The sequence below is a fragment of the Chelon labrosus genome, assembly GCF_963514085.1.
Source record: "Chelon labrosus genome assembly, chromosome: 18".
Lineage (NCBI taxonomy): Eukaryota > Metazoa > Chordata > Actinopteri > Mugiliformes > Mugilidae > Chelon > Chelon labrosus.
Genome location: NC_140351.1, coordinates 18,716,503 through 18,728,427, shown reverse-complemented (window position 1 = coordinate 18,728,427; position 11,925 = coordinate 18,716,503). Strand labels below are relative to the sequence as shown.

The 11,925-nt window shown below is 40.6% G+C and overlaps 1 protein-coding gene across 1 annotated transcript; it reads right to left on the bottom strand.

The window, feature by feature from the left end:
- Positions 1-3,789: 3,789 nt before the first annotated feature.
- Positions 3,790-11,442, bottom strand: LOC311503898 (glycine--tRNA ligase-like). Its single transcript, XM_084566808.1, has 17 exons — positions 11,293-11,442; positions 10,600-10,701; positions 10,367-10,469; positions 10,069-10,210; positions 9,904-9,992; positions 9,210-9,286; positions 8,951-9,096; positions 8,707-8,856; positions 8,470-8,632; positions 7,732-7,896; positions 7,520-7,640; positions 5,981-6,119; positions 5,793-5,878; positions 5,583-5,692; positions 5,404-5,497; positions 4,798-4,988; positions 3,790-4,721 (listed from the first exon to the last, which is right to left on the bottom strand). The coding sequence occupies exons 1-17, from the start codon at positions 11,335-11,337 to the stop codon at positions 4,608-4,610; spliced, it is 2,037 nt and encodes a 678-aa protein (XP_084422934.1). The 5' UTR covers positions 11,338-11,442; the 3' UTR covers positions 3,790-4,607.
- Positions 11,443-11,925: the final 483 nt, after the last annotated feature.

The window sequence follows — 11,925 nt, the reverse complement described above, 5'->3', positions numbered from 1 at the left end:
CACTCCTATGTGTCGCAACATGACTGTCAAACAAAGTGCAGTCCCAAACCAGCAGCTGTTATCTTAAAAAGGAAAGTGCAATACTTCAGTGATTGTATGAGAGACATCTCTTCTGGAATTTTCTAACAAAAATAGACCTCTTAATTTATGTAACTGTCATATGTGGGGCTCTCTGTGACACATCATCACCGGTGCAAAGAGACAAAAGACATCCGCTTCCTGCGAATTTTCCTGTGATTATGTTTTAGAGGAACAGTAAGCAATTTTATTGTACTTATTATACTTATTAAATATATATACACAGTATCATGCATGTAATTAATGCTTATTTTGCACATTGTGAAACCTTCCAATAAGGTCAGATGCTGGGAGAGTTTGTAATAGTTCAAACTGTATATAAGACTGTCGCATATAAATGGTGGGAGACATTTTCACAGCCATTACTTAAGTAAAAGAAGTAAGACTGAAAAAGAAACACGACTAAAAGAGAAAGAGCTTTACTAACTCTGCAGAATGGGGCCCGTCACTGCTATATTATTAAAGCTGCAGCACACCTCATGTTCATCCAGTGAGGAGTGCTGAAGAGCTTTCTTTCACAGACAGTAGTCTTTCCTCTTAACGGAAATTTTTGCTGTTGTTCTTTGCTCTTAAATATTCCTCCTTTAGCTCACAAGGTGCTCCTAGTTGCTGCAGGCTAGTCCTTCACCGCCGCTATGGCCGCGCCCCTCTGACAAACCAGTCGCTGCAAGAGCGGCAACGTCTCCACAGACGTCAGATTTAAAACTCTGCCATCCAATGAAACACAGAGAGATTTATCTGGAGCTGATTGGTTTAATCTGATGTAACATACATTAATTGGCATGTATGTACTTCAAGCTCGCAAATCTTGGATCACTGATAATGAGCAATAGCATGTAGTATCTTTAACGTTGTGGGTATTTTAGATCACTGATGTTGTGCACTTAAAATACTTCCTAAAAACGTCTATACTTGAATAAATGGAGAGGTGTATTATCTTTTTGCCCCTGCCTTGTACGTCCTGAGCTATCTACAACATTATTATACAACTTCAGCATTAACTATTTAACGCTGTACAGGGAACCCCTCTGAGTGAGTACTTTTACTAGAGAACACAACACGGCCAAAACTGTTTTTGCTTGAAGCACTTAGACTGGGACAGTGCTCACACACTAGTGTAAACTTAGTTTTGAAGTTTGAATACAAATGTATTATCAGTAAAATATGTTAAAAGTGTCAAAAGTAAACATTAGTCCTTTCAGAATCATTAATTTTATTATATGTCATGTTAGAGTATGTCAGTTCAGCCTGATGGTTCAATAGGTGACAATTAATCTTTTAAGATTATTGAATTTCTACACAGCGTGTTTGTATGTAATGGGGTAAAATAAGATCATATTGCAGTGGAGTAGAAGAACAAAGCAGAATAGAACAGAAATAGCACACAGCAGCATTCAAGTGTTAATAAATGAAATAGAGATCCACTTTCCGTTTGCACAGCATTGCTGCTTCTTCCTGTTATGCCTTGTGGTATTTTAACCTATTGCTGCGTGTATTCATTTTTCACTCACCTCTGTTTTCTCTTTCACTTTAAGCCCTGATCACTGAGGAATTTTATCAGCTTGACTCGTTTGAGGCATTTCTTCCTCATCAAGCCAGAACAGAGGAGATCAGATGACAATCCAGAGAGGTAAAGATACCAACAAAGTACAGCTGCCTGCTATTTTTAACCAAACTACTCTTCTCCAGAGGCTTTATTCTGCAGCCTGCAAACACGCAGTCGAACATGCTGCTTTGTATCACAGAAATCAAACTTATTCTTTTTTTTCCAAGTTTCCACGCTGAGTGGAATAAACGACTGGCTACATTTTAAAACCTCTCTTTGTTTTCTTTTCACACCGTGTGAGTGAGATGCCTGCTTCTGAAATGCCACACGGTCACGCTCTTCAGTTTGTCCTCCGCAGCACCTGTTGTGATACTGACCTTGAACGCAGCAGTTGCGAGCACCGAGGAAGTTCTTCAGCAGACCTTTTTTAGTTTGTCCAAAGAGAAACTCAAAAATTCAAATATCAGATTAAAAAAAAAAAAAGTTTGAAAACTGTTACATCTGCTGCAGGCTGGGCTGCGGGTCCCTCTGACTCCCTGAGAGGGAGCTGCCACCGGTTAAAGGTGACAAGATGTATTTATACTTTGACCACTGACACAAAGGGGGCGGAACAAGAGGGGTTCTAGTAGACTGTAAGACACACAACATTAGAAGGCTATTAGGGTCACATGTCTTTGCTTCTTATAGCTTTCCTGATATCATCTAACATTTTGGCTTCATAATCTGAAAGAGGGACATGTTTTAGCTTTTCCATCAGAACAGTGACATGTTTAATTGTTAGGAATACTTATTTATCACTTAGAGCTTCTTCACTTCTAACTATGGTTCACTGCCACAGTTATGACATTTTCTTGGATGGTTTATACCCACTGTGTCATCTTAATATTTCATATTTTTGAAGCAATACCAATACTACTACACTGATTATCTAAACATGTCTTGATTATTGTGAACTGGTGCACTTTTGGGCACAACTTGGGCAAATATTTAATATTGCTGTGAAATAACTTTTTGAAAATGACATTTGGCAGATTGAAATGGGCTATAACAAGCGGAACATGCTTTACATGTTTAACTGGTTCCAACAGTGGACCCGTTTCCTCATTGTCCACATGCTTTGTACTCAATAATGTATGGAACTGTGATCTCATTGATCAGCCACAACATTAAAACCACTGACAGGAGAAGTAAATAACACTGATCATCTTGTGACAATACAATGTTCTGCTGGGAAACTTTTGGACCTGGCATTCGTGTGGATGTTGCTTAGACATGTACCACCCGCCTAGACCAGACCAGGCACCACCACCCCATAGCAATGACACTCCTTGATGGCAGCAGGATGCAGCCTGACACGGGCAAACACACAAAAACGCTTAAGGAACCACTACAAAAAAACAGCTCAAGGTGTTGACCTGGCCTCCATATTCACTAGATCCCAAACTGATTAAGAATCTGTGGGATGATCCACAGAGGCCCCTCCCCTCAACCCATAGGACCCAAAGGCCCCCACTAACAATATTCTGTTGCCAGACACCACAGGACACCCTCAGAAGGACCATGTCCATTCTCTGATGAGTCACAACTGTTTGAGGCACAAGGGAGACCTACACAATATTAGGAAGGTGGTCATAATGTTATGCCTGATCGGTGTATAATTATCATATGTGTGAAACACGTGTTAAACCTGAATGAGCCAAGTGCAAACATTTAACTTACTGCACCTACAGTAAACACTTACAATCTATTTTAATGCAGACGAGGTCTCATGGGTTAAATCATCTGTATCCACATGAAACTGTAATTTAATGGTAAGAGGTCACTTTTCACTGACAGTATGTGGTAATTATTCTATTGTTTTTTTGTCTGGATTACAATGCACAACAAGAAGACTGAATTATTTCATGTTTTATAATTAAAAGCCCTTGTATTTGTTTCCAACATTGCTATTTTCCATATTCCTAGTTGCCAGATCTGTTTTGGGAAGGTCTAATCCTGTTGCCATTTTGAGCCGCAGCCAAACGGTCATGTCTCAAATTCTGCAACACACACACTGCTGACTACAGTAACAGTAACACAAAGTACAATAGAGTGGAGTTCAGCGGTGTCAGTAGAGCTACAAAAGTATAGCAAACTGCTACAGTAGGACACAAAGAAAAGAGCTGTGCAGTCAAGTGGTTTATTTGACAGGTTTAACCAAATTAAAGTATAAAAAAAATATATATAAAACAACTTCAACTTCCATTCATGGCTCTGTTTGCTTTTGCTTTCACAGTACCAGTGTTACATGTCCACTGAGGTAAAGACTGCTAAAGGACCAGTGTGTCGAATTTAGTGCCCTCTAGTGGTGAAGCGTAACTTTGCAACTAACACCTTACGTTTGCTAAAACGGTGCCAAAATTAAGTTTATAATATGTCAAGAGATTAGGCTCATTAAATAGGTTTTTAGAAATTGTATTTAGTTATCTAGGATATAAAACTGTAGCCCATATAATCTATGTAAGATAGCAAATATTACTGTTTACTGTACGCACTATGTTGACGATTTGTTGATGAAAGTTGATGAAAAATAATTCTAAATACAATATTCAATTTCTTTTTATACAGACTTTCACACTGGTAACCTTAAACCAAATCTTTTGTGGCAGAAAGGTGGCCTGGAGCCCTCCCACTGGGAATTGATTATGCTCCAGCAAGTATCTAACAGGTTGATCAAATTGTTTGAGTTTGAGGGCTTTATGCGGGGTTGAATTTGTTTACAATAAAATGGCTCAGATTGGTTCTTGGACTATCTATTTGCATTCAGACATTTTTCCTTTTCTCAGTATGGGTTGAAACATGCAACATAATCCAAACGGCGAGTTACCTGACTCATATTCTGATAAGAATTGAGTCTGGCTACGCTAGGCTGACACACTGGTTCTTTACATGTGAAATCTTTCTTGATAATTTGGTCCACGTTTGCAGAGGAATCCTTGTCTGGTTACTCCTTCTTGCTGGTCTCCTGTCCTTCAAAGATGGGGTACTTGCTCTCCACATCAGCCCACATCAAGGTGCCATTCGCCAGATATCGAACAATCTCAGGCAACTCAGCGACCTGTGATATATTTTTAAAAATGTTAAAATATAGCCAAATATTGTTAACGGAAGAAAAGAGGAAGTAAAGGTTCTACCTCTGCTCTGATTTGCCTCATTGAGTCTCGGTCTCTCAGCGTGGCCGTGTGGGGCGTCTTCTTCACCGTGTCGAAGTCGACGGTGATGCCAAACGCCACTCCGATCTCATCTGACCTCGCGTATCGCTTTCCGATGGATCCCGATGAGTCGTCCACCTTGTGAGACACGCCGTTTCTGGTCATCGCCTCGGCTGTGGAAAAAAGATTGAGAAGATGTGTTTTAGAAGGAATGAAATCAATTCAAATTCACTAAAAAATAACTTAGCTCAACAGGAAGACTGGAGACAAGGGGGAATGTTTGCTAAATAGTCCTACAAGCACTCTCAACCCTTGTTAGATAATTCAGTTATTCAGCAGAAAAATCTGAAGTGTGATAAATAACGGAAACTCAACCACAAAGTGGCAAACTGTTGCTTTCACACTTTTTTTGAGGAAGGGGTCTTTAGAGTGGCTAGTATATTTTGTTTCCAGACTTCATGCTAGGCTAAGGTAGGCTAAGTAAAGTATCTCCTTGTTGCACTGAATTCAATCTTGTCGTCGAATATTTCTTTTCCTAAAAAACTAATAATATTTGAGTGAAACTTAAAGGTTAACCGTGATACTCACATAACTGCTGGACAAATGGCACAAACTCCTGGTTGTTGCTCAAAGGCAGGATAGCGCATTTGTATGGAGCCACAGTGGCAGGGAAACTGAAATACTAAACAAGAAATAAAACCCCATCAATTTAAGCAAACACACAATCCCCACTCACAGATCTAATTCCTGCTTTGAGGCATTCTTACCGTCCTCTGTTCATCCCCCTCCCGGATGCAGAACGAGTGCTCGAAGATAGAGTACATGATTCGACCGATGCCGAAGGAGGGCTCGATTACGTTGGGAACAATCTCCTCCACTGTGGCAGGAGGAAACAGAGACGGTTGTTTTCCCACAAGAACAACACACTGTTCAGCTAAAAAAAAACACCACAAAGCAGGTTGGATGTCACGTCTTACCGTGCAGGGTTTTCTGGAACCTCTTCACACTGACCATGTCTTTGGTAAGCGTGAAGGTTTTGCCTTCGGTCTCAAAGCTGAACTCCCTGCACACACAAAAACATCATAATGATCACACATATTTATAAATTAACTTTTTGAAAGATGTCTTAGATGATGTGCACTGCAGTGACTACTGTGTTAATTACCCTGTTTCAGCGAGAAGCTTCTCCTGATCAGTGATGTAGCATTCATCACAGATAGCCAGGTACTCCAGAACCAGCTTGGCGTCCTTCTTGAAGGCCACACCAAGGGCTCCTTTGTTGGGCTCAAACTGGACAACATTTACTGTTTTGTGCTCCAAAGTTAAGAAGTAAAACTGGTGACTTAAAACCAAATTAAAACAGAATATAGTGTGTGTGGTCATATTAACAGTTTGCATGAAATATTGCACAAAACTTGCTATTTTACACTTAGAAGACCTGGAATTATTACCTTGCAGCCAACTCAGCGAGATGCACTTTGTATATATGTCTGTTGTCATACAATATATTTAGAAAATAATTTTTTATGCAAAACATATGATGTTACAGTGAAGATGATGTTTGGGTTTAAGAATGTGTTTTTTGAGGTCACATCGTGAGCATAACCTCTGACCCCCAAAATCTTATTATTTCATTCTTTATTCCAGAGTGAATGTTTGATTTAAATCTGAGAAGATTCATTCAAGGCATTACATTGAGGCATAATACACTGAAATATTGTGTTCACAAGAATCGGACAGGCGGACGTAATACATAATATAAGCGTAGCGTGTTTGTCACGGTTCTGCTTTTTGATTTCCTGTGTTTATGTTTTGAGTTTCAATCATGTTTCATGTTTTTTCAGTTTATTTTGTCAAGTTCTTGGTTTCCTGTCTTGTGTCCCTTCCTGTGATTTCCCACCTGTGTAATTGTCTGCTCCGCCCTGATTGTTTTCACCTGTGTCTCCTCTGCCCTTGTGTATATATAGTCCTGCCTTTCCCTTTGTCCTCTGTTGTGTCATACTGTTTTCTACTGTTTCTGTGTTCCCTGTGTTTTTTGAGCTCTAGTCTTGTCCTGTTATGTTCTTTTTACTTATGTTCTTTTTTAAAGGTTTAGATTTTAGTTTTTTGGATCTCCTGCCTTATGCAGCGCCTTTTTTTTTTTGGTTAAATTAAATTAATTTTATTGCCAACTCCTGCCTCAGCCTTCTATGTCCTGCTTTTGGGTCCTAACCCCCTTATCCTGCAAATCTTTGACAGTGCTGGTCATAGCTGCCGCTGACAATTAAGTATAAACTTTAAAATTGTCCTATCTGGGTTTATTTTAATTGATTTTATCTTGCGGCATCTGTATTGATCATGGCAAGACCATTACATTCATTGTTATTTAAAGCCCTTTATATTCCATCTCATGTATCGATTGAGCCTTAAAAGTGCATTTGGACCTTGTGTGTCAAACTTGTGAATCTGGCGCCCCCTAGTGTTCATAAAGTATCACAAACATGACAACACTGCACACTGCTGTTGCCATACAGCACCATACACACAACCTCAGGAATTTCAGCATTTAAAAACGAGATTCTGTCCCGTTCAAGCACTTTAGATACTTAAAAATATGGTTTAAAATCCTCATATAAATAGTAAAACGTGCTAACAGCATTTTCTTTTTCATATAATGGTCAAAATGTTAATTTAAGTGTGATTACAGTCGTTGTTGGACTGGGACAATAGAAGGATATGGGTTCTTTCAGGGGCTTTTCTGCCACCAGAGGGACTTTGGTGGCTCTGGAGTGACATGACAGGTCGTAACAGGAGCGGTCAGCACAGCCGACGATCTCAATCCAACCCTGAGGCACAAAAACAACGATGTGTTCAGAGTAAAAGCAGCAGCTGTGGTCCCATTGTTTTAAGCTTTAAAGAAAAGAGAAAAAGACTAACATAGGAGGTTTTGGACTCGGCGTCCCAGCAGTCACACGCGTAATGAGCCATCTCGTTGTCCATGTGCTGACGGAAGCGCACTTTGTCTTTGGACAGTCCCACTTTGACCAGATACAGGTAGATCCTTCCAATGAAGTAGCCCAGCACGGAGTTGTTGATCACTCCCTGCAGAGAACACACAGAGGAATTAAAGAGGAGGAAAGGTCATTTTTGTTGTTACATTTAATTAGATTTCATGACAAACAATTGTAATAATTATGTAGTGTTACTAAGACCTTATTGGGCTTAACATTGTTCAATTTGTTTCAGGTTCAACCTCGTTGGGGAAATAAGTAATTAAGAACAACAAACCAGACTAAGACACATAATGCATCTGTTTTCTAATATATAGGAAGTTTATAGTTTAACATACTCAATCTGCAAACTGCCCTGTACCTCACTGTACATTTGCATTACTGTCCATGTACATCTCATCAAGCTGCTACCATATTGCACTTTTATTGCTGCACTACCACCACAGTTGTACACAGGTTGATCTTATATTTTACATTTATTTTATTTTTTTTAGAGTGCATATTTTATATCTATATTGCTATACGGCTTTTCGATTCTTCTGTATGTCCTGACAATACAGAGAACTGACAATAATCTTTGAACATAATGCATGACACACAAAAGGAATTTAAAAGAAGTTACATTTTTAAGCTCTATGAGCCCAGCTAATAAAATGATTCCTACCTGCTCCACGGCGTCCCCCAGCCTCATGAGCTGTGCAGACTGTCCGCTGGTCTGAGCCTTAGAGGAGAACAGCATGATCTCCAGGTCGGCCACGTTGGAGAATTTAGGGTGGACCTTGTCGTTGGGGTCCACAAAGTGCTCAATCTCGGCCATGGTGAACTCCCTGCAAGCAGGGGAAGTTAAACCCTGCGTTCTCACTAAGGCAGAGATCATTTATATGTAATCATTTCTGAATACCTAACGCGAATGAGCCCAGATCTCGGAGATATTTCATTCCTGAAGGAGTTTCCGATCTGAGCGGCACCGAACGGGAGCTTGCCCTGGTTGAACTCCAGCAGGCGCTTGAAGTTGAGGAACATCCCCTGAGCTGTTTCAGGCCTCAGATAGCTGCAAAAGAGGATCAATGCACGAGGTTCAATGCAGCAAACATTTTGTCACACAAGGCACTTGACATAGATTTTTGCGGTGCGGCGATGAGTACCCAGGCATGTTTCCTCCCGGCCCAATAGATGTTTGAAACATCAGGTTGAAGGAGGTGGGAGGTGTGAGGTCATTTCCTGTGGAGGGAGACTTGACGTTGTACTTCACAAACAGATCAGCCAGCTCCTGCTGAGTGTAGTTATCCATCTGATACAGAGGGAACAGAGACGTTACGATCCTTTGACCAGCAGAGGCCAGTGTTTCTACGCTTATTTGTAAAAGAGGGGTTAAGGAAAGGTTGCGATTTTCGAAGCACGCACCTGGGTGATGACATCCTCCATTTCAGCCACGTTTTCCGCTGAGCATTTCTCATCAGACATCAGTTTTTTTAAGTGAGCTGTGAGGAAACAAATGTTAATTTAATTTCTGGGATCTATGTGGTATTGGCCTAAGATGCATACATCTTAATGCTCCGTCATTTTCGAAGACTTTAAAGTCCTATTTTATCTTATCTTAAGAAATACAAAATGTCACATCAGTTTGGGGTTTAAAAACATAACTTTTTTTTTTTCCTTTTTGTAGAACAGAGAAAAGTGAGATCAGTCTAAAACATGGTCAGTTCTTTCATTGATAAACTGACAGATTCCAGTTTGAAGTATGTATGAAAACCAGTCCCCAACAAACTCCTGCCCCACCCGTCTCCCCTCACCCTACATGTCCCCTTAGGACAGCATGGCAGGTACAAACCTGTTTGTGTAGGTAATCTGACGAATTTTGTTAAAACTCATTCTGCAGAAAAGCATCCAGAAAGTTGGAAAATAACACCCTACGCAGCCACACAACTCTAGCAGCAGGTTGATTATGAGGTTGTTATAATTTACTTCTGCTCTGTTCACCGTGCTCATCCATCTGTTCAGGGATGAAAACTGACACCTTGCCAGCAAAGGGCTGGAAGCTCAGGGGAGGTGGGGCTCATTCTAATCCTCTAACTGACTTAGCGCAGGTAAACGTCACCTTTGAGAAGATGATCTGCCCGGTAGCATTCTCCAGTCTTGGCATCTTTCACCATGTAGTCGGCGAATTTATCCACGTGACCAGACGTCCTGAAAAGAGGAAACAGGTTTCAGGACGGCCGCGTTTGCTTTCAAACCATCTCAGTGCAGAGCAGCTGATACGTACTTGAGCACGGGCTCGGGGGTCAGCATGGTGCAGTCGATCTCCAGGATCTGCTCCTCGTGGATGAAGTGCTGCCTCCACGCCTGCAAGATGTTGTTCTTCAAGGCGCAGCCGACTGGGCCGAAGTCATATAGGCCGCTCACACCTGACGCATCAGGGATTATACTGTTTTATTTCAGGTAATATTCTTATCACATTGCATAATATCCCCCCTGGGCATCATTGTGAAAGTCACACATAGTGAAACCACATTTTGGTTTTGGTTTTCCTCTCTGTTCCGCCCGTCAGTTTAGTGCTTTACCTCCATATATGGCAAAAGCCTGATCGTAGAAGAATCTCCTCTTTAACGTGTCCTCCATCTTCACTCTGTCCACTGTTTCATCTTTAGGCTGCAAAGCCAGCTCCTAACACGATGGGGTGTAACATTAAATTCATTCAACAGAGCACGAATGCATGCAAAGATAATCAGGATATGAAATAAGTGCAGGATGCCAGTGGACGTGGAAGAGAAATCAGCAGTGGTGGGAATCTGACCTTTGCTTCAAGGGTCTTCTTCCGGGCTTTCAGTTCTGCAACAGCTTTGTTCACCTCCTGCTCTGAGGCGCCTTTCTCCTTCAGCTGATGCACTAAGTCACCCTGGAGAAAAATACCAGAAAACACCTCTTTACCTTGTTATGACCTTTTTTGAAGTATTGTTTAAAATATTTTTTTCCTTTCAAATCGTTAAAGCAATCCTGGTAATTAGAGCAACAAGTTGGAATGACACAACCAGGGTTTTTTTAACATGTTGATTTTAACTTTTTAACTTTTTTAAGCTTTCTGTTTTGAGCAGAAAGCTTTTAATGTGATCATGGCTTCGTTTTGTGGAAATTGCTGCAAACGTCTCCAAAGATCGCCCAATGACAGCTGGGACTGTAGAGGACAAGCGGTTACAGGAAATGAATGAACTAATGTTTCCAAAGAGCTGCAGCTATTACTATACATCTATACATCACGCTCACAAACTGGAAACTTCTTTTTTAGTTTATGCTGCTGTTAAAATTAATCATTCCAGCTGAAACTGGACTGATAAAAAACATATATATATTTTTAAGCATTTTTTGAGCCGTCAGCTCTGAACATTTGCCCTTAAACCTGCGCAAAATATCTTTTTTAAAATGCGCACAATGGACACCGTCTAGCTCAGGTATCCCCAGGTAATGACTGCAGCCTTTCAGAATATCTCACCTGTTCCTTCACAGCCTGCCTCAGAGGAGCGAGTACTTCTTCCATCTTGACACTCGGTGCGATGCGGACCTCAGATGCGCTCCTGCTATGGACCTGTGCAGCCTCAAGCTTGAACCAGAGTGAAGGACAGGGAGGGGAGGCGCCTCCTTCTTATTACAGCCACACTCTGGTAAACACTTCTGTCTGTAACTGGAGTTTTCTCTTGCATCATCCAGGAAGCTCACAAAAAAAAAATAAAAAAAATAAAAAAAATCAAAGACAATCGCGCGCAAATAGGACTGACTGTGCTCCCTGCTTCAAGCGAAGAGTGGAGATTTTTCTCTGTCATTAAAAGCATAATAATAAACCCCGCAGTGTGGCCCTTGGGCAAAAATTATATGCTCTGCTATGGCTGAAGTTGTGTACACAGCATGCATTTTTTTTTATTTTATTTATTCATTCATTTTAAGCAGCTGAAAATCTACCTGTTAACATCCATTTAATGTCATCTAAACTCTACATTTAGATTTGGGCTTTGCTTTATTTTGATAAAGATAACAGGAAACACGTTTTATACTGTATGACTGAGACTCTAATTAAATTTAAAACAACTTTAATTCTTCCTCTTAAAGTGTGATACATCCTTAAAAAAAA

Bases quoted from the DNA above. Each gene is read 5' to 3' on its own strand.
- LOC311503898 (XM_084566808.1), bottom strand. From the start codon at position 11,337: ATGGAAGAAGTACTCGCTCCTCTGAGGCAGGCTGTGAAGGAACAG. The intron at 9,097-9,209 runs GTGCGTGCTTCG...CCTCTGTATCAG, and splicing joins TGGAGGATGTCATCACCCAG to ATGGATAACTACACTCAGCA. The intron at 7,897-8,469 runs GTAGGAATCATT...TGTTCTCTGCAG, and splicing joins TGGGGGACGCCGTGGAGCAG to GGAGTGATCAACAACTCCGT.